Below are 22,785 nucleotides of genomic sequence, written 5' to 3'. Positions count from 1 at the left end.
CTCAGCTGGAGCAGTTAAAAAGTGAGGGCCCCAGTCCCACCAGCTTTTTATCTCACCAGGTTCCCATTGCGTTTGGCTGACGTGCCCACGGGCAGGTGCCCAAGACATCAGAAGCGAACCTCAAGTGCGGGTGGAAAGGAGACGCTTTCCTCTTACCTGTGACGAAGCCCACGCAGATGTAGAGCTGAAGGATGCTGGTGCAGAAGGCAGCTGAGACCATCCCGATGCCACACAGCAGGCCTCCAAACATAACCACGGGTCGGCTGCCATAGCGGTTTACTAAAATACTGCTAATGGGACCTGGGGAAAGAGTGCAAAATGGTCCTTGAGGTAAGTATCTTCTGACAGAAGGGCATGTTTGACACAAAGCCGGTAAAACTCTGCAATATCAGTGCCCCTGAGGTGCTGCTGACAGCTTCTAGGGTGACTTCAGGAAGAAAATGAAAAAAGAGAGAAAGATGATCCTCACTGTGTAGAGATGGCAGCACGTCCCATGCCACACAGTGGCTGTGTAGTCGGTGACAGCTCCTGCTCCCAGGACTTCAGAGGGGCATCAGAGAAGGCAAATGGCAATAACAAATCAGGTGAACACATGATCCCAACATAGGAGCTTCTGGATTTATTATGATTCTAAACCACACACACAAAGCAGTGGCTTGTATTACGAGGCTGATATCGTGAATACTGTTGCATTTTTAATGCCTCTATTTAATGCAATTCCAATACTGCTGACCAGGACTGAAGCTTCAGCAGAACAGTTGTTAATTAAATCTTAATAGCAGTCTATGTAGGTAGAAACAGTTTGGGATGATGGATTAGCCAGAGCTCAAAAGAACCAGTTTGGTCTTGCATTTATGTAAAGAGGTGGTTCAGAAAAGTGCAAAATTATGAAAGAAAGAAATGGCTTCACAAAGACCGTGCACACTGAAAGGAAGCATTTAAATCTGAGGAAGTGGAACATGCCAGCAGCTTTACGCAGAGGAGGAAAGAAGGGAGGTCTTGTGTATAGTAGTCTCAACCAGCTGGAGGACAAGTAAAAATCAGAGTCACAGAATAATATATGTCAGAGGGACTTTGAAGGTCTCAGGACCAACCTCCTGCTCAAAGCAGAGCCAGCTCTGCACTTAGATCAGGCTGAGAAGTCAGAATGAGAGAAAGCAAACTGAGCAGGAAAGAGCAGTCCAGAAGTCAAGCTATGAGATGTAAGAAAAGATGTTGTATTACCCAAAACCCCTGAACAAAAATGCTGCAAAAATGGTGCTGGAAGTGAGTCAGGGGGATACAGTCAGTGTTTAGTATCTTATCTTACCTATTTCTGGTACTACTCAGCACACAGCACTGGTGTTTGGAGCCCCGTGTGCCTGTTTGCCTTCATTCCTGCCGTTATGAACAGCCCACACCGTCCACATACAGATTACTGGAAATGGGTATTTTAAGCTTACAGGCATCTCTGAAGAGTTTGACTGTGGGATCTACCTCACCGCAGAGCCATTTGGTAGGATATTTACCTTTCCTAAATAATCTCAGCCAGAAATAGTGCCAGAGCTCTTTCCAGACACTGCGAACCACAGCACACGAGCACAGGAGCCGGACCCAAAAACCCCAATATCCCCTCAGCACGGCTGACAGCACCCGAACAAGTTCTCAGCTGTTACAGTGTGCAAGAGTAAAAAACTGTAGGTATGACTGGTTTAATCTAGGGAATGAAGCCCATTGGTACATCTGCAACATGTAAAATACTTTCCACTTGATGTCTAAAGCCAAAACACTCATAAATGAAACAAACACAAGCACAGTCTTAACAGCATCCTTGTAACTGCATGATCTGTGAGCTGGTCCCATCGAATGCAGCATTCAATTAAAATTTCTGTAAGTGTATAATTACATGAAGAGTTTTTTCTCCTAATCCTGTAACTGGATTCATGTGCATGCATCCTTTTGCTGCACAGAGCACTACAGAATTCACTGAGAAGTTCTGGGGAAAGAGATACATATGTTAGATCAGCACAGCAGGAAAGGGACCCCTTTCTCACTGACATTCCCCTGGTCAGGGCTTGGACTTGCCTCATGCTTGAGCTGGTCTCAGTGTGTCCTGTAATTCAGTAGATCGAGCCAGCGTTCCTCAGAAAGGCACCAACACATTCCTCTGCAGCCTAAGGGCACTCAACTCTTCCATTTTTCAATTTTCCACATGTACACCTTCCTCCAGAATCAATCTAATTACTCAACTAAGAAAACGTGGTTTCAATTACCCCTCCCACTGGAAGGGGGCTTTCACATTAGCCCTAAAACTACAGGATGTCGTACCACAGAGCAGAGCATTTAAAGCCCACAAGATTTCTGCTAAGGCCCCTCTTATGCTCTGATTCAGGGCAGTTTCTGGGCAGAGAAGCCCCTGCTATGAGAAATAAAACAAAATGCTCACTTATGTCCCACTCTTGCAGCATCTATCTCAGGAGAAGGGGAATATGGATCCACGTCCTCCGTCTCCAGTCCATAAGCTGTCATATTGGCTTCACCCATCAGGAAGGATGGGTTTGGACCGTGACAGCAGATGCTGAACTGGAAGGGGTTGAGGGTGGGACACATTCTGCTCTGCTTCCCAGCTATGGGGACAACCCGGGATAGAGGCTGGAGCAGACAAAAGCAAAAGTTCATATCCCAACCACTGGCTTTACAAATGAGAGCACCCCTCCTGTGCCCCTGGGGCACCTTCCATGAACATGCAGTGTCCTCAACCACATCCCAACTTACCGGCGATCACTTATTAAGCCACGAGACTACAATTGCTCCCTGTTCCTGTCTTGTGTGATCTCTCAGCAATGCTTTACAACAGGTTTGTGTGACCTTCAGCAAACAGCCTTCATCTGCTCTAACCAGCGCTATCAGTTTTACAGGGGGATAATCAGTCCCACTTGTTTGCCAGTCCGGGTGGGAGAGCTGTGGTCTCAGAGGTGTTATCTGCCTGGGCTGGGCCAAGCTCACAGGGAACTGTGACGAACTTCAGAAGCAACATAAGCCTTTCTCCTTCACAGCCTGAAACCTTAAGTCCAGGCCCTGTGAGCCTGCTTTGCTGAAGAAGCACGCGTACAGGATCACAGCACACACTTGTGAGTGACAGCATTTGATCTCCCTGACCAGCTTCACCCACATAGGATTGAGGTTTGGAGACCTCTAAGATACTAACTGCAGCCAGTTAGAGGAGAAAATAGGAGCAGAGCGTCTGGATTAAACCTTTCCAGCCACCGGAGAATCCACAGCAAAAGCCATGATGAGCACTCAACCTGCAGGGAAAGCATCAGCTGGACCTACACTTTACAAGACACCAGCGAATCCAACCCACGGCCTCAAACAGTTGGGAAACCAAACTTCCCTGAGCTGCTGCTCGTAGGGCAAATGTTTTGTAATAGTCCTGAGCAAACCTTTCAAATGCACTGAAGCAAATGCAAAATCACAGCTCCAAAATTACTTCCACTTAAGTCATTTGGACCTACGGAAATGTCCATAGGCTTTCACGGAGCAGCCTTTCAAAAGCTGTCCCATCTCCTGGTAGAAACCAGCACACAGAATATGTCACGAAGCTTTGCACACTTCAGCACGCAAACCCTGCTAGTTTGGGCAGGTGTACGAAGCACGGACACGTACACCTTCACCCTGCCCAGATGTCTTCAGTGATCAGCATCACACCCAACGGATCTGAACGCACCTCTCCTGCCCTGCTCTGCCACATGCCACCCATAGTGTATTTCATGTAGGGGACTGATTAGCCATCAAGTACTAGCTAAATTTAACAGCAGTGTTCTGGGGAGCTTTGGAAAACATAAAATAGCTCAAGTCAGGGTAGAGGAATTAAGAACAGGGAACAACAAAGCCAGCACCACAGTTGTGGGAAATAGGAAACACGATTACTGCTTTGCTTGCAGCTATTGCAAAAATTAAAAGTGCGACAGCCCCAGGAAACACAGTGTAATTGAAAAGCGGGACCTGTCATTTACCACTTATATGAAAAGAACCAAGATGCTGTATATTACCACACAGAAACCAATTATGGTAACAACGTGTGCAGCTTAGATCCCAAGGCACCTCTACTTGCTAATACCTGCCTGGTCAAACGTGCAGGAACCACAGGCTCCCTGTCCTGGCATCCAAACTAAATCACTGTCCCTTCCTGCGAGCCAATGGTAGGAAAAGCTAAAGGAGTCAGGGTGATTTTTGCCTCTTAATTTACAGAGTCAGGTGAGGACAGGGCAAGAGAAACAGCTGGCAAAGCTCTCAGAAAGCCGCCATTTACCTGGCTTGACCTTGCAGAAGCAGCCACATGAACGCTGTCAGAGTCCCTGAAAAGTCACGGCAAGGAGCCAAAGCCATCTCAGCTGCTGAGCGTGTTCCTGATGGATGGCTTCTCAGGGACCAGAGCAGCCAGGCCTAGTGTCACCCAGCCAAGCGCTGTCCCCACAGGCCCACCGCTATGGCAGCATCACAACTTCTAATGAGGAAATTTGAAGTAAAATTTAATCACGCCCTTGCACCCCAACACATTACAAGGACAAGGCTGCCGACACAGGGGTGGTAACAGCTGGTGCTTCACTGCAAGAAGGGGTGGCATTGCCACCCACCCAGCCTTAGGAAACAAGGAGGCCCCTTCCACAACCAGCAAGTGGCTCCCTCCCTTCTGACAAACTTCCAGCTGCGGCCATCATTTATGATCCATCGCAAGTGGATGACACAAGGCAGCGGCGGGCACCGGGGGATGCTGAGCCTCAATCTGCTCCTGGCTTCACTCAGAGCCGTGCCTGTGGCTCTGCACCTCCCCTGGCTCACAGGGCACTGCTGGGGACACACTCTGTGGCAGAGCTACCACCATCCCCTGCGTGAGAGCGAGGAAAGCCTGCTCGGAAACGCCTCGCTTTACACCCCAAGCCCTTGCAGAGCAGGGTGCTCACAAAGCAGGTTCTGCCTGCAGTAAAACTCTTCGGTCTGGAGAGCAACAGTTCACACCAAATACCCCCGAAAGATGCAGCTAGGATCATGGCACTCCTGGAAGACCGATGTAATGTAAAGCACTACCCTCAACCCATATAAATCACACCGGTTTAGTGCCTGTCCTGTATAAAGCCTCTCTTTTCTCATACCTGCAGCAGATTTCCATTCGTTGTTAGCTGGTATCTGAAAGGCCGTGTCAAAGAAGCTGATCTTGGTGGCAAGTAAAACACAGCAACTCGCCGGTGGGAAATACAGCAAGCCCTAACTCATTTGTTAGCTTGTCCAATTACTTTTCACCTTGAGTTTTGTGCTTGCAGAAGTGAAAAGGACCCTGAAGAGGAGATTGTGAAACCATAAAGAAAACACAAAATACCCTGGACTCTCCTCTCTTCTCCTCCACAAAGCCAGGCCATCTTGCCGTTTATTCTTTTTGAGCCGCTGAACTACGATCCAGAGAGGATTATAACACAGAGTTGGCCTTTAACAAGAAATATCAATCTAGACTGGCTTAAACTCTTGCAGGTAAGTTAGTGCTCAAAAAATAGACACCTGAATTGCCTTTCTGTTTTCCTCAACAAGCCTTATGAATTTTTTATGAGCTGCAAAACTTCCAGTGTTGGTGCAAAACACCAATATATTTTTAACAAGGACTAAAACATTCTTCTCTCCCATACCTTTGACCATATATATATATATATATATATATATATATATATCCCTTAATTGTAAAGTTTGGTTTGTCTTTTTTTTTAACTTAACCTAATACTAACAGAAACAGTTTTCCCCCTTTTCAGTGGAACCTGGTTTGGATGAATTTCTGCTGAAATATTTCTGTGCAGGGCTCTCACAGAAGCAGCTAAGAGCTGAGACCCTGAAAGACTGACCCCGTAACCCAGAGGCCTCCATGCAATGTGGGTTTTTTTCCAGGTTTCACAAGACTGACCTTCTGACAGTGTAAAGTTGCACAGAGCCATTGCAAACATCGTATGTCTGCTGGTAAGACCATTTGATGGCCATGAGGGTGATGAAATAGCAACACTTCAAAATAGTGCACTGCATGGACCCCAGTGCTGGCAGATTTGGGACCACCAGTGCCCCCGTCGCTGGGGCTGCAACATGCAGCTCAGATTTTCTGCAGTGACAAGTGGCTCTAAAGAGCTGTCACTGCACAGGATATTGGTCAGCACCAAAACAACTGCCCAGATGGTTAATATTTCCCAAACTGCTGTGAAAACACAGATAATACCAAGGAACTCAACACGACTTGACTGGCACTGACTATGTGGAGTCACTGGGGACGTGAGAAGGAGTGGAGCGTACTCAGCTGGGAGGAAAGGGGGGGAAATCATTTATATTAATAAAACACAGTCTATTATTACACTGGTAGTAAAACAACGACAAGAGCAGGCCTGCAATTTCCTCAGTAATAATCTCATTCCCTCGGTGGAATAACAACACTGCCTTTGGCCTCGTAATTTATCCACCAGGGTACCAGCCCATTGTAACAGAGCAACCTCCTCATTACCCCGCAAATGAAAGCAAGTGCCCCCGCGTTATTAACACGCTGCCAGAATCCACCGACCTCCCGAGGCGGAGGGGATCAGCGTCAGCAATCTGCACCCGGTAACGATGCGCAGCCTGAGAGGGAGGTGGCCTGAGAAAACACGGGGCACAGTCACAAAGGTGGGGGAAAAGGGATGAGAGGGTTAAAACCTGCAGCCTTTCAGTCTTTTGCCTTGCTAGAAGAGAATTCCAGGGCCCAGGACCTGGGTGGTTCATGCTCTTAAGTGTTTGTCACCAGAACTTGGAGAACTGCTGCTCACCAGCTGACCCACGTTAAATGAGCCCTGCACGTGCCTGCTCCAGATCACTAAAGGAGAAGAATTGCTGGTACCTGGTAATAATATAGTGTATCACCAGTCTCAGCTGCTTGGTTCAGATGGTTTGTTTTGCACCTGCAATGGCTGAGGAGCTCACATACAACAGGTTCTTCCTCAGACCATGCTCCTGGAGACAGGACGGCCACACACACCGGTGCTGGAGGACAAGCGGCAGCGAGCAAACGCCCCAGGTGACAGCCATGGTACCAAATACCCCTCTGCCAGACCCCAAAGGGCTGCTTCCAAAGACCTGTCCGCCCCTAAACTGCCCTGATGCTTTCTGTTAGTATCACTTTGCACTGCAAAAAATCATTTTTAAATAAGGAGGCTGAAGTCCAGCATAACGCAACAGCAGCTCCGACAGCTAACCAGTCACCAGGAGCTGCCCCTCTTTCTTCCAGGAAAATGGTCTGTACATTAAAGGGGGCAATGGCCGCAGTTTCAGCACAACCCCTGTGAGATGCATAAGCCAACCACAGGAGAGACTGCCTGGACACACGTTACTAGGTCATCAAACTGGTCAGTCCAGGCTCTGTGGTGCTGGGTCTCACGGGCAGGATTGGCACCGTATCCAGCTGAGAAGGCAGCGGGTGTAACGATCTGGTGCAAAAACCAAGCCCCAGCAGCCCTCCCTCCCCTGAACCCACCAGGCACGTCCTTGGGAAGCCAGGGACGCTGACCTCCCGTCAGAAATACAGGCATTTGCCACAGCAGCATCCCGGTGTTAAAAAAAGAAGGAAAAAAAAAAAAAAGCAGACGAGGCCCAAGCTTCAGAAAGACAAAGCGTCCTCTTCCTTATCCAGCAATCTTATCTGATCAGTCCTTCGGCATTTCAATTTCCAGATTACACAGCTGACACGCGCCGCTCCTGCGGCGCACGGAGAAGCCACAGGCCAACAGCTCCAAAACTGGGGCTGGAGCCAAGGTCCTTCGTGTCACTTTGCATTTAGGCAATTAAATAACTGCTCCTGCAAGGGAATGGCATCTCAGGTGCCGAGCACACAGCTGCTTGCGCTCAGTGGCTTCCCTGGGCTCCTGGTTTGGATCTCACCCACACGGCAGATCACAGCCACTGACCTGCACAAGGTCACGACTTCACGTTTTCTGAATTTCTTTCCCATGATTTTTTTAGCTAACCTATTGCTTTGGCAGGACCGCAGACTTTTATCCCTTCCGTCATTGGAAGCCCAGTTGCAGAACGTGAGTTCCCTACGCAGCTGAAACACCGCTCCCCTGAGATCAGCAGCCCTTCGTCACCGGTCTTAACACACTGCTCTACAAGCAAATTGGCCCCTACCTGGCCATGCTCTCCAAAGAGCTTTGTCCACCTCCAGGAAGCCCTACATAATTTGATCAAGAGACCAGTCATGCTGGAGAGCCATCCAGGGACAGAAAAGCTGCAATGCTTTGGGGACAGGTTGGCATCAAAGCTCTCACGCTGCTTCCTATGGCAGCAAACGCACGATGTACTGATGGGGGAAGAAGCTTTCACATGTTCGAACTTCACTTGGAGGGCTGGATTATAACTTACTTCTGGGCTTAACACCTGCCTGCGAAGCATTAACAACCCCCCAACCAAAACTTTTCACTTTCTTCTTCCTAGTTCTTATTAATCTTGGCTTTTATTAAGTCTATCACATCTCTGTTACTGCTGCCTGGTGACCTTCCTAGCTCCAATGAAGGGCAAAATGATAAAGCTTTGTGACCAAGTCCACAAACACAGAAATATTTCACCTAAACCTATAGTGCTATTATCGTCCTTTAGTAGAACGGGGCTATTTAAAAAAATAAAAAATATAAGCACATACGTGGTGACCTTGCAGGGCTTGAGTACTCTCTGAGAGTCAGGAGAAGTATATGAATCTGCAGCACCATCCATTACAGAAATCAAATCATTCCTCACCTGGCTTTCTTAACAAAATCCACGATCATAATGGTCCTGCTACCCTGGGGATTGCCCCAGCGTAGGAAGATATCTTGTTTCAATGACACGGGGAGGCTGAGTGACTCTTGGTGGGACTCCAAGAGGACGAGCAAAAGGATGATGCCCAGCACTGGGCAGCTGAGCTGCAGGTACGCAGGGAGAACCTGCCTGGGCTTGGGCTGTGATGGCAGGATGCCAGATATCTGCTGTGGGTAAACAGAGATATTCCTTTTCATTCCCCATCCCACGAGGTGGTCAGACACAGCACAGGACCCAGAGGACACAAGTGCTGGATTTCCTGGAAAGACCAGCGAGCAGCTGGCTGCGCACCACAGATCCGCACTGCATCCGTGTGCGCTGAGCATTTCCGAACGCAAACCGTGCCAGGCACTGCCCCTTTGATTTCTGTGCTAAGCCCAAGTTCTAGAAAATGACAGGAAGCCCATAGTGCCACCACACAAGCATAACACACAACGATAACCTACTTGCTTTTTAGGAGCGAAACCACTTGCGTGGGAACTCACAGGCTTGGGGCTCTGGGTTTCTTAAAGAACAAGAAAAAGCCCCAGCACATGCTGTGGCAGCTCATTCCTTAGCAGCAGGGGATGGAAACAGCAGCAACAGCGTGTGAGCAGAGTTATCTGCGAAAGGATCCATGACTTGCAGAGATTATTTCTTAAACCAGACAACAGCCCCGTAGGATGCTCCACACAGGCAACCTGCTCTCGTGCAAGCAGCTCTCTTCCCCACAGCAAAGGGGATGCCTAGCCCTTTGGGACTCTACACATAGAAAATCCACTGCAAAATGCTGGGCAACGCACAAGACACGAGGTTGCCAGGCAGCCCCGTCACTGAGCTTTTAGCGTGAAACACGGTAAAGTCTCCATCGCTCAAGGCATGTCCTGCCCCAGCACTTGTGGTTCCTCAGGCAATGTCTGAGCCCAAACTGGCTTGCAGAGAGCTTGCACCTCCTGAGGCCTCGCCTGGGCTCTGTTACCCCCTTGCTGCTTGTCTCAAAAAAACCTCACACCTCCCTTCCCATGCCTCGGTTTCCCCATTTTAGTTCTGCGGTACTTCATAACTCTTTGCAAGCACTTGGGATGGGTGGAGAGCCCTGGTGAGGTCTTCTGGAGGCAGAGAAGGTTTTGATGAAGTTTGGACCAGACCAGAAGAGAACATTGGCAGTTTTGATTAAGTTAAAAACTGCAGAATCAAACTCATTATTAATATAGCTTTATGCCACTGCATGTTGTAAGGTGCTTTCTAAACCTGTCACTGCAATTTATCATGCTAGCAGTGTAATAAAATACAGCTATAAAATTTTGGATTAAATGTTCAAGGTCAATGGTCGACTTTCAACTTCCCAACCCCTTCCTTGCTGCTTTAGCAGATGCTCTATCAAGCAGTTACAAGCTCTGGGAGAAAGTTTCTTTGGAGAAAAGACTCAGTTGTGGAGTATCTCCAGAATTAAATCTTCAGGCATTTCATCCAATTATAAAATAATAAATAATAAATAACAAGAGTAGTAAACACTGGCTGGCTTCAGGATAAAGCTTTTACTTGAGAAACTCTCTAATTTCTCTTGTGTTTGCAAAAGGTGGCTCTCTGCACCTGTCTTGGAAAACAGAAAGAAGGTGATTCCTTAATTTTAATAGAAATTTGGATCTATAAGAACAGCACCCTGGAGGTTTCGGGGGGAGTATTACAGGAGCAAATAGCGAGTCTGAGACCAAGACTCCACTGCACTGCATACTGAATAAAACCAATGTATGATCCTTATGCAACTTGGCTTTTTATGTATTAAGAGGCAACAGAAGCAGCACGTATTTACACCTACAAACTGTATACAAACATTCACAAGGCTTTGTGCACAGCAATTGCAAAAGAAAGAGTGAGATTCTTCAAAATGAGGCGGAGGGAAAGGTCAGATGTCTCCTGCTCTAGACCCGGCTATTCAAGTTTACCAGCTGAAATGACTCTGGATCTGGTCTCTGAGTCTCACTCAGGTGACTTCTGTTGTTGCATTACAATGATGAAAGGAGCATTTTGGCCACACAGGCACCCTAAAAAAAACCTGAATATGCAGATACTGTACTAGGTATTAAATTATTCTCTCTATTCTGGCACATGTACCAGAAAGCTGGCTCATTGTTCAAACTCTAACAGTTGGCCATAATTAAAGACATACATAACTCCTTCCCATGATCCTTACTGCTCTTATAGCCCTAGAGGATACCGTAACAGCTACAAGAACTTTGCTGCTATTAAATTAGTGGCATCAGTATTTCTTATTTTTAGAATGTTTGGCTGCTTCCTCCAGTGCTGAATAGGGCAACTAAATTACTAGCAAATTAATACTGCTTATCTTTTCTTCCCTGGGAGCTCAGCTGCCTCCTGCTTTCCCTGGGTAATGGTTATCTCCAGGGACCCATCTGTGGCCTAGCTTGGAATGTGTCACCCTTAAAAATGGGAAAAGGGCAGCTCAGTTTGGTATTGTGAACACGATGCAGGCACATGGCCCAAGTCAGGAGGCGTGAAGGCCAAAGGCTTTAGGTTTTGTGTTATTTAAGATTGTCTCCCTGAACAAAACTCATCCCTGCACATGAGGCAAGACCTTGGGAGCTTTGGTCTCATGTTGGCATAGGGCAGTCCAAGGAGGCAGTTTGCAAAAGGAAACCCCACCACAGGCACGCAGCAGCACAACGGTGCCCTGTGATGATCCACAGTTTGCCAGTGTTGTATGTCCTCACCAACCCCGGAGCCTGATACCTGGGAGCTGAGGTGCACCTGAAAGCACCTTTAGGAAAGGATTGACATCTCCCCTGTCCTTAGGGACAGATCCTGTTTCCTTTTCTTTACAACCGGCAAAGACTCTGCTAATACCTTTCTCATTTGGGGCAAGGAATGAGCTCTTCGCCTATGACCAGAAAAAAAAGTAGAAACACTGCAAAACAGAAACCCTTCTCTATCAGATTGACAGGGTTTCACCCTGCAGGATTTGGTGAGGGAAAAGCAATGTTCCCTTGTGCTTCTCACTCACCAACCTCCCAGTTTTCCCTCCGCAACTGGAAACATGGAACTGCTGAACATGAACAGTGACACGAACTACATGTACCCTGTCATAAAGTCCAGGCTACCCACTTTATTGCACACTAATCTGTTTTACTACTTGTATTATAGTGACAAGATTGTTTTCTGCAGCCTAGTTCAGATTAAGAAACTGGGGGATAAGACACATTAAAATGTCTGCAATATATATTGCCAGAGCCTCGGCTGGTGTAAAACAGCTTCCCAGGGGAGTTAAGCAAACAGTGAAGGGCAGAAACAGTGTCGGCTGCTGATTTTCAGTCGTAGTCTGAAAAACTGGCACTGCTCTGGTGCTACAAGCCAAAGCCTCAGGTGGTCCCTGTAAATCTGCATTCATGCTGTCAAAGTCAACAGAGCTACTCCAGTGGAGATTTGGGTTAGTTCATGCGAACATTTTCAGAAAAGATGCTTCATTTGCATTATTTATGAAATGCAAATATAAGCTCTGTTACACAGTAAGCAGCGCAGCCTAAAAACAAGTCCCCACACCAACGAGCTTGCCAAGGAAATGAGGGACTGTCTCCTGAGGATGTTTGCAAACAGAAGCTGTTGTCAGTGAGAGCATCAGAGCCTCCACGCCCTGCCAAGGTGCCGGGCACCACAGCTGCCCTGAGCTCCTGGGGTCGGAAGGAGCTGAGTGGGGCAGCAGGGCCAATCCTCGCAGGGGACATCCCCGTGCTCGGATGCCAGCCTCGCTGCCCTGAGTCCTGGCTCTGAGAGTCATGGCACAGCCAGGAGACGTGGCTGAACACCGGGGAGGGGACAGCAACACTACAGCCCTACCGCCTTTCCCTGAAGCCAGCCAGCACACAGCGCAGCCTGTGCACTCTTGAGGAAAGATTTTTGCTCTATGTGGCCACCTTCCAAATCACGGCCATTTACTGCTGCTGGGGGAGAGGGAAGGGGTGAAGGTGAGGCAAGTTTGGGACTTTCCTTTCGTGGCTGTGATGCCCACACCTGACACAAGCAAATGCACCACTTGGCCCCTCCAGCCCCCCAGGACACAGGGCCTGGTGCCTCACGTAGGAGATGCTCAGTGCAGCCAGCCTGGGTCCCACGTGGTTGTAGCCCACCCACCCCTGCACCTCCATGCAGGCTACGACAGTTCTGCCTCACCACTGAGCTGGGAAAGGAAGGGAAGGAATGGACAAGCCATGGCAACAATTACCTGGTTTAGTAACCCTGCTAGTTACTCACAACTATGTTGAAAGCTTACTTTGGCATTTTTAGAATTCCTTTTTTTCAGAAAAGATTAACAAAAATCCAGTGTTAAACTGTTTTCTAGTTTTTCAGCAAAGTAAATCAAGCTTTGCCGCATGGGCATCCTAACAGCTCTAACGGGCACCACAGCAGAGCAGGACTTTGGCAGCTCGCAGGAACCACTGCCTCGTTCCTTTAATGAGAACTTCCAAATCACTGAAGTCGCTCATAAGTCAAACCCACTCTGGCATTAAATGCCCAGTCAATCAAATTAGATGTGTTAAATATGCTCTTGGGCACGTGTGTTTCATTTGCTCCGTGTCCTGAAAACTCCCACCGTGGCCCTGTGTGCAGCCACTGAGCGACTCGGCGCCTCAGCCCGGATCGCTGCAGGGAGAAGGATGATCAAACAAGCATAAATCTCATTCAAGAGCAGAACAGAGGAGGAGAGGGCTATTAAATGGACATAACTCTGAGCAACTGCAAGGCAAGTGGGAAGGTACAAAGGTACAATTGCCTGCAATTAAATCTAACATTGACTGGTTGTATCATCCTCCGTGTTACCATATAATAGTGTAAGGGAGGGTAAAGTTAAAGCTCCTTGCAAAAAGGCAGGAGACGCTTATTTAGTTGGGATAAAAGTCTACTACAACATCCCAGGTACAGAGCACACGGCACTGGCTGGAACACTTGAAGAGAAAGAGAAGAAAGTGAGTTGGAAACTCTGCAAACACAGAGGACATCAAAGCAGTATCTCACTTGCTTCAGCACCAGCTCATGGGCCGTGACCTGCACCCCGGGAGGCTCAACCCCCCATCTATACCCCTGTGAGCAACTTCAGGCACTGCAAGGTGCAGGGTTAATCTGCAGAGCATGTTCCTTGCTCGGTCATGGTCAGGCGTGAAGCATCTCTTCAATACCACAAGGTGGGGAGACACGTTTTTCTTGGAAGACAAAGCAGAGCTGGTAACAACCCACAGAGGCAGCCAGGGAGCCCCCAACCTACAGGTAACTACTTGGGCACATTTATTGCAGCGTTATGGGTCAGGCGATGGGATCTCACTTCAGCACATGGCAGTCTGCGGATGGCACATGATTTTTGGGACTGCTCCATCAAGGTCTCCCTCCACCCCATGGCAGAGCAGGGTTTCCCACTGCTTCACTGTGGATGATGGTGGTTGAAATCAGAAGATCATCATCATGGTGCCTTGAGCCCCAGCTAACATCTACCCAAGACTGAGTGCAATGGAAGAAAGAGCCTTTCCCCAGGAAGAAGGCTTGCACTGTACAATGCCCTGAGCTACTGGGAAGACAGAAAGGTATGTGTTAGGGAGCCAGCCATCAGGGAGAGCAGAGGTCCCTGCTCTCCATGGGACACATTTAGCACACTCACCTATATTAAAACCCCAACCACAGCCTTCCCAACAGTAATGTCCTAATTTTAGTACCAGAACATGAAATTTACAGCAGCCTTCACTCATTCGCATACTTTTGGTACCAAATATCACCCATCTCTCTTTGACTTCCAAACCATGCAGTTTCCTAGACACTCATCTGTAGGCAACTGACCACTCCAGAGACATGGGCTGCCTACTTTTCCTTTTTTTCCCCCCACAACTGCTTCAGAGACACTCCATATAATTTATCCCAGCCCTTTAAAACAGCATTTAAGCAGCATCTGAATGGCCAGTGGTCCTTTCACCTAGCTCCCCAAAGCAGTGTTTCCATCCTCCACCACAACCCACTTGCTCCTGTTCAGCCTATACAGAGCCCGACTGTTCCCTTTCACTGCAGAATATGAATATGCTTATTCATATCACTGGGGCTGAGGCAAAAGTGCTTTTCTCTGCATTTAATAACAAGCCCCAGTGGAAGTCTATCCCAAAGCCACAGCGCTCCCCAGGGCTTGGGCACAGCATCCCATCGGGAAGGTCGAGGGGGTGGCCTGGGACAATGGCACTGGCTTAAGCAGAGGATTTCTCTTTCTCAATTGCTGCTTGGGTTTTGCCCTGAAAGTGGGTTCTCAAACAGAAACTCAGCCCTTGCAGAGCTACTCTCCGTGGGACCAAGCCTTTGCGGTGGGTTACAACAGAGCGGATTACAATAGGCTCTGATTCAAGCATCGCTTCCACTTTACAAACCTTTACAAAGCATCTTTACTTTCACTACCAACTGCACTCTCCAAAGAGCACTACACTGCATTATTAAGGGCGAAAAATCTCTTTTTAAAAACAAAGATTTTCAGAATTGCTTTAATAGCCAGGATAAATATTGATGAAGTTTCCTGCAATTACAGAGCGTGGTTCCTGTCTACCTCCCATTGCAGATTTAATCACAGGCAGTCCAAATCTTTCATTGAGTCATAAAAGTGATACCAAAATCATAAAAAAGAGCAAAGTTATATGCACTGCTTTGCAATGGAATGATTGACTCTGGCGATTTCATTGCTGTAATTATAAGCTGCCACAATAAACAAGCAGCTAGTTCGTTTATTGCTGTACTCCACGCTCACCTTTGGCTAAAGCCCAGACTCAGCTATTTCACACCAGCCTATTCTCAGGGCTTTTTCACTGATGCCCACGGAAAGCTTTTGTAGGTAATCTTCTGATTTCTGGGTAGGGGACCATCACTGCTGCCCTCAGCAACATGCCAGGTCCGGGCTGTGCTGGTACTTCACAGCCTCTCAGGTGCTAAATTACCAACCCGTGTCAACGCAAGGCAGGAGGATGCCAGCGTCTCTCCGAAACAGCTCACCCGTCCCCTCACCACTCGGATAAGAGGAGCAGGGCTGGTGCTGCCTGCCTTTAGGGGAACAGAGGTGCTGTGGGACAAGGCCAAGACCACATTCTCTTTGTGGTGTCAGAGAAATCCCCCAATGCAGCCCGCGACTGGCAGCATGGCCGGGAAGGGGACGCAGCAATGGGACACAGCATGCAGCTCAGCCTCGGGTGCACAGAGGATACTGCACCCCTTTATAAAGGCTTCCACGTAACGCCGCGCCCGTATCAGCGAAATGAGCCCTACTTTGAAAAGCAGCAAAGGTGCTGCAAACCTAGCTGGAAATAAGGGGGATGTCAGCACCAAACTGGTCCCAGACCACATTTTCAAAGGCTTTTGGAGTCCCCCACAGGCCCAAAAGGCACCTAGAGGGGTCAAAAGATGCCTGCACCCGCTGAGCCCAGTGACAAATGCAGAAGATGTCAGGACTGTTTGAAAACCCCAACCAACACCAATTTACCTCCGAAAAACTGCACCTTATCCCCTTCAGGCTCCACATGTGACTTGTTTCCCTAAACGACATTGGAAACACAATCAATAAACCTGTTGATAGTGCCCGCGCAGACGGACACTGCTGCTTTCCCTGCACGCCGCCCCAGAGCCGAGATCTCAGGCTTATTTCTGCTTTTCCAACACCCCGAGCCGCAGGGGCTGGTGCAGGTTTACTCACCTGCACCGTACGTCGTGGCCAACATGATCGAGGAGACCCATGCGATCTCGCTATAGGACGTGCCAAAGAAATCCTGGATTTCTTTGAAGAAGATGGCTAAGCCTTTGGGGAAGGCGTACGCGAAGCCAATAGAAACGAAAGCGCCGAAGACCACCACCCAGCCCCAGCCGCCGTCCGGCGGGCCGGGGGCTCGCCCCACGTTAGCAGGGGGTGGCATGGCGGGGCTGAGCGAGGGGATGCCCCGCGCTCCTCGGGAAGCCCTGAAAAACAAAGTGCAAAGGTGCAGGGTCAGCCCCGGAGAGGTTGCTCCCCCAGACCCCCGGTCCGCAGCGACAGCATCGCCCCAAGGCAGCTTCAACATAGTGAGTTATCTCTAAGGTCGCAGCCCACCCCTCCCGCTCTGTGCTGCCTTTAATGGGAAGAATATCGCTACGTGTGACAGTGCCCGGCGTGGGACGGGGCCACAAACGCCCCGTGCAGGGGGATGAGGTCAGGAACGGCGGCCCCGACCCGGTGCCCACCCTCCGAGCCCCTCCGCACGGCCACGCGTGGGACCCCGCACCCCCCGCGGCAGCACCCACCTGCGGGACGCGGCGGCGGCTCGGCCGCTGAGCCCCCCCCCGGCCGGGACGGGACGGGATGCGACGGGACGGGACGGGGGGTGCCGCCCGCACCGCCCCACGCGGGACCGGCCCCGCTCCCGCCCCGCCCCGCGGACACCGGCCCAACCTCCGCCGGGTTGTACGGGCCTTTCTGCTCTTCCCTGGCTCCCCCTCGTCTTTCCTCGCCCCCCCCCCCACCGCCCCAAGCCGAGGCGCTGCGGGAGGCGGCAGCACCCACCCCCCCCGCGGGCGATAATCAAACCATCCTCAGTTACTTAAATGGAAATTATCTTTTTTCCCCCTCTGTTTCCAGCAGCACGCCAGCTCATTCCTCCTCCTTATGAAGCTGCAGGCTGCTCTCCCATCCCTGTACCACTCCATCATCGCAGGCTCATGCAGTTGTTCGCATTGACCCATTCACCGTATATTCTAGTTTTTACATCGAAGTTAGTTTGGGGAAACTTCAGCAGTGTTTGGCTCTCGCTGGAAAGTTGCAGTCTCGCTACCAGACGTGCATCTTGCTCAGCCTTGCCTCCCCTTGACTTAAGTAACAACCCCGCGGGTCTTGGAGGAATTCAGCCCTCCCAGACCCAATTTTGGGGAAATGCATATGGAGATGGCATCCCCTGTCTCCTCCCGCTCTGCCTCCAGCCTCCTGGGAGAGGGAGACCTTCTTCCCTCTATGTGTAACCATGGAGACTGGCATATGGTTTGGGCAGATTTTCCGAATCATTTTGGCGAAAGACATTTTGCCTGCAAATCAATGACTACCTGTATTATTGCAATATGACCCTTTCTTCCCGGTTCCCCTAAGCAGAGCTTCCATTCTTGGCTTCTCTGTGTTTCAAGGCTCAGCTCAACTCTTCCTAATCTCCTATAAATCTGTCTTCAGGTTGTTTTCAAAAAAAAAAAAGACAATCTAACACTCAAAAACAAAGTCACACTGGTCAGGTGTGTGGAAACCATCTGTTTTCGAAATCGGTATTTAAACTCTTGCTGCTGCTCACATTTTTCTTTCCTCCACTTCTTCTTGAGCCAAACGCCACCCACGTGGCAATGCCACAGGAGGTCCCTGCCTGCACCCTCTGCATGGGAAAGCCGGGAGCCCTTCCCAGATAGTTTGCAAAAGAGCAGAAATACTAAATTTGGTGTCATGTTAAAGAACATCCTCTGCAGCAAACCCTGGCATGACACCTTCTAGGTAAATGTTCACACAAACTGGTGGCAAACTCAAAACCGGAGCAGGAAACCAGTTGAAACAGGAGATACTGGGTGCAAACAAATGATTTCTAAAGACGTCTGAAAACAATTAGTCTTTGCCCTTGTGTTGCTGCTCTGAAGAGATGCTCACAAGCAAAGCACGACAGCCTGAGGGCAGGGGGTGGGACTCAGAGCAGAAATCCTGGGCTCACTAGGTCAAAAAGGACTTCCTAGCAATTTGGGGAGACTTGGGCTCATCTCACAGGAGCTGCCTACGTGAGCGCTCCCCCTCCGTTTTGGGAGCACAGGCTCCCCCGGGCCAGGCTCCGCTTACTCATGCACAGACAGCAGACGGTTCCTGGAGGGCAGGTTTTTTAATTTGCTGGCAAGCGGCAACAAAATTGATTAAAATTGCAAAATACCTTTTCAAATGACTCATTTCCCTATCTCAGTCCTCCATGTAAATAAGTGACTGCTGTTGCGTTCCCAGCGCTCCACTCCAGAGCTCTTGAAAGAAGAGGAGAGAAGCAGGAAAAGGGGCCAGGAGCAAGGCAGAATCTGAAACTCTTCCCCTCTCCCCAGAAGGGCTCATTTTCCAATCTTTGCAAAGCTTTCTGTGACAGTTCCCATAGACATTTTAAGTCATGATTTTTAAATCAAATGAACTAATGTCCTTCACTTATTGAAGCCCAAGGTTTGATCACAGAATCAATCAGGTTGGAAGAGACCTCTGGGATCATCGAGTCCAACCATTGCCCTGACACCACCATGTCAACTAGACCATGGCACTAAGTGCCATGTCCAGTCTTTTCTTAAACACATCCACATTAAATACATCCACATTAAATATTGATGAACGATATTTAAAATATAAGGTCACAAAAAAAAAGTGACTAGGTGTTGACAATTTGAGTGTTTTTTCTTTTCCTGGAAAAAAAAAAAAAAAAAAGGAAAAAAACCTGGGCTCCCCTGAGAGTGGAAAGCATTTCTGTTTATTCTCAGCGGACCACTTCGGTATTTGGAAAGAATTTTGTTCAAAGCCTTTTACGCAAGGCATTTTATTGCAGCCAAAGGTAGGAGCTACAACTCTGTAACCCCAACAGTGCTTTTCCTTCATTGACTCTTTGAAAGTCAATTAAAAGCTTTAGAAATTGCTTCCACATTAAAAAAAAAAAAAAATCCATACCTAGCTCTGCTGCATGAAAAGCACACCGGGTAAGTGAGCACCTAAAGAGGTAACTCTGCACTTCTTTAAAGCGTCTGTCATTCTCACTCCCATGGCATACCCGCCTTTCTCAAACTAATCCGTTATCATTTTCCATTTGCTCATAAAAAGCATCAGCAGTGAAATCCAATCCATAACCACAGTTAAAATGGAGCTTCTGAATTAATGAATGAGATTATAAGCAGCAATTGTCCGCAAAACTGAAGGGCTGGACCCCATGGCCCAGGATGCAACACCGCTTACTTTCCTCAGTGCAATCTGTCTTAGGAGAGAGATATGCCAGACCTCTGAAAATATGCACACGTATTTACGTTCCTAATAATATTCTTCACTTTTTCCAAGGGATCAATCCACACTAATATAGATTATTACTTGGGGAAAGGTTTGAATTCAGCAGAATTCTTGGCTCTGGACCCCAGCCAGATGCAATCACAAAATGCCAGCCTGGGGACAGATCAATAGTTCCCTGCCCAGCGAGTGCAGAATTACCCTCATCCCCCCCGCACTCTCCTCACCGCTGAGCGTGACCGGGCTGATATGACACATTCCTCAGTGTTTAGCCACAAGACCTCCAGCATTCAGGGATTTACCACTAATATTTTCATGCTCAAGGTTTTAATTAAAGGGAACCTAACTCTGCCTGGTGGCTCCCGGGGCACTGAGCAGTGGGAGTGATACAGGCAGCACCCACCAATGCGGCACCCACACATGCTTCGAATGGGGCACGTGGGTCAAGCGCAGTCATCCGCATTCCTTGACATCCCTATGGCTATTTTGGGAGTCTTTTAATTGCCATGCAACCTCTTCACCGCTGTGTGAGATGCTTTGCTGTGGGCAGAGCCATCAGCCCCAGGTGTCCCTGCCTGGCAGTGGGGTGACACGATGCAGAACCAAGCGACATGGGTGCTGGTGCTGCTGGGAACCGCCTGGGATGCTGGCAGAGCATCGTGGCTCTGCTTTCCACCAAGTAATGTTTTACAAGGGGATCAAGGAGAGGTCAAAACAGAAAGTTGTGAAATGTCAAACTTGCTTTTTGCTAAGCCCCAGTATTAATAGTGCGGAGGCCAGGCAGGCAGAGGGATTCATGCAACGTGAAATAACTCTCTCCAGAGCCAGCAAACCTCTTAGATGGCTCCAGCCCTGCGTCTGTGCCGTCAAACCAGCCAGGTGCATGAAGCATCGCTGCTGGATGTGCGGATTTCCTGGAGATGATAAAATAAACTGAGCAGTGACATCACTTCTGTTTTTCCCCTGTTGCAGCAGTTTAATCAGCAGCCCAAACCAAAACATTTGTGTTGGTAAAAAGATGGATACAATTAATCTAAATCTAATAACTGACATGTTTTCACTGGGGAATTAAATCAAATTATTCCTTTGCTATTGCATCTTCAGCTCATTTACATTTTAATCCCAGTAGGATATTCCTGTTATATTTGGAAAATGACTGTATAGAGAAGGAGAAACAACATAGTTGAAGTACTCAACGATGCATCAAGAATTTAGCTATTAGCTTTTATGGCAGAAGTCTGGCTATGCCAAGCCTTGAATGATTGAAAATTAGGACAAATACTGTGCTTTTTTTCCAAACGCTGCTGAATGCAGAGCCTGGTGGCATTTCAGATTGTGCACACAAACACGGGCAAACAAACATCTGGGGCAGAAGGTTGTGTTGAAGGTGTAATTACACATTAGCCAGAGCAGAGCAGGTCACTCTTTCATTGGTACCGAAAGTAAAGGGGGCTCTTTACCAGAGGACACTGTGTGCAGAGGGAAACCTCTGCCTTCCCACCCTGTAGCTCTCCGCTCCCAGACTCAAGCCTTGTTTTTCTTGCTGTGAGGTTTTACCACAGGATGACAAGCTCATACATTTTTGCTCAAGGTAAACACGTAGTAAAGAAAGGCATTTTAGTGTTGTCAAAGTAAAATTACTACTATATCCCATCTTATTCCAGTTTGCCTTCCTTACTTTGCCTACCTCTTCTTATTTTGAAGCAAAAGAAGACACACAAAAAAAAAGCACTTACATTTCTGCCCTGTGAAGGATGGGAAGTCCTGATAAACATGAACTGTGTCACACAGGTACCACCCTGCGGATCCCCAGCGCTGTCAGGGAGAAACTGATCCCTCCAGGGATACCTGATTACACCAGCAACAGAGGCGCCAGCTTCCTCTATCCCAGAGCATCTTCTGCCACTTTCAGCCAACTTTAGAGTCTCTGAATAATCCCAGTTTTACCTAAAATAATTATTTTCATGTGATCCTGTGCATCCCTTAACTTAGGAAGGCGTGAAATGATGGTAATGTACTAGCAAGGCAGCAATCACCTAAATCCTTGGAGTTGTTTCCAAGGGCAGTGTTTGCCCCTGCCTTGAGTTACCCCAACACATATTCCACACGATGCCTGCTAGGTACCTTAGACCTGTTTGCTTATGATGCTACTTTACTACATTTTTCACCCCAAATGAATTTAGCTGATCTCCACAAGGTCACAGCTTGCAAACACGGAGGAAGTGCCTGGGTGGTGGATGTACCCTCTGTGTACTGCAGCCCAAGCATGTGGGTTGGGCTCACCTCCACTGAGCCTACAGGTCTCCTGTGGCTTCTGATGTAAATATTCTTGTGAGAGTTTCCTTACTCATTTCAGTGAAAACGAACCAGGTTAGCAAAGATCTGCAGCTTAGACAGGCAAAACTAATGCAACAAATTGTGACTGCAGGATCGACCAGTGAGGTTGCCAGACACTGTAAGAGTCGGGGGGAAGCAGGACTGCATGGTAAAGTCTGCAGCCACTCTGCACATAACCAGCTCCTCTTCACGGGATGGAGGAAACCCAGCAAGCTCCTTCATTACCTTTCAAATTCAGTTAAATGCTGGGATACAGAAACAAGAAACAGAATCAAACACGGGAAGAGATTAGTTCACGAATCACGTGGTGTGGGTAGCTGTGTGTAACATCACTTGATGCTGATCAGTCCTCTGTGCCCTTAGCACAGGGTGATGCAATACACAATATTACTGTAGGTAAACTCAGCCGGGCTCCTGTGCCTGCGTTTTCTGTGTTGCTTTGCCCTTCTGGCTGACCGTTGTCCAGCAGATCAAGCACGATGCTTTAGTATTAACTTTCAAGGTCTTACACATATTGCTCTTTAGGACCTTGTTGAACTTTTGACACTGTACATCCATGTTACCCCACAAGATCAAAAAGAGGAGACTTTTGGTCCAAGTGTAGTATTTGC

The 22,785-nt window shown here is 48.4% G+C and overlaps 1 protein-coding gene across 2 annotated transcripts in view; it reads right to left on the bottom strand.

Moving 5' to 3' along the window:
• LOC137667935 (monocarboxylate transporter 2-like) overlaps window positions 1-22,785 on the bottom strand; it is a 35,160-nt gene that overhangs the window by 8,649 nt on the left and 3,726 nt on the right. The window contains exons 1-2 of one of the 2 annotated variants that reach the window (XM_068409188.1): window positions 16,523-16,739; window positions 157-300 (exon numbers count right to left, since the gene is read on the bottom strand). In XM_068409188.1, the coding sequence (XP_068265289.1) occupies window positions 157-300; window positions 16,523-16,739 (361 nt within the window). Of the gene's footprint in view, window positions 1-156; window positions 301-16,522; window positions 16,740-22,785 lie in introns of those variants that run through there. The other variant, XM_068409189.1, reaches the window with a different exon arrangement.

The sequence above is a fragment of the Nyctibius grandis genome, chromosome 10 (genome assembly GCF_013368605.1).
Source record: "Nyctibius grandis isolate bNycGra1 chromosome 10, bNycGra1.pri, whole genome shotgun sequence".
In the NCBI taxonomy this organism is placed as follows: Eukaryota; Metazoa; Chordata; class Aves; order Nyctibiiformes; family Nyctibiidae; genus Nyctibius; species Nyctibius grandis.
Note: the sequence above shows the minus strand (reverse complement) of the source record. Positions and strands in the feature narration are given on the sequence as shown.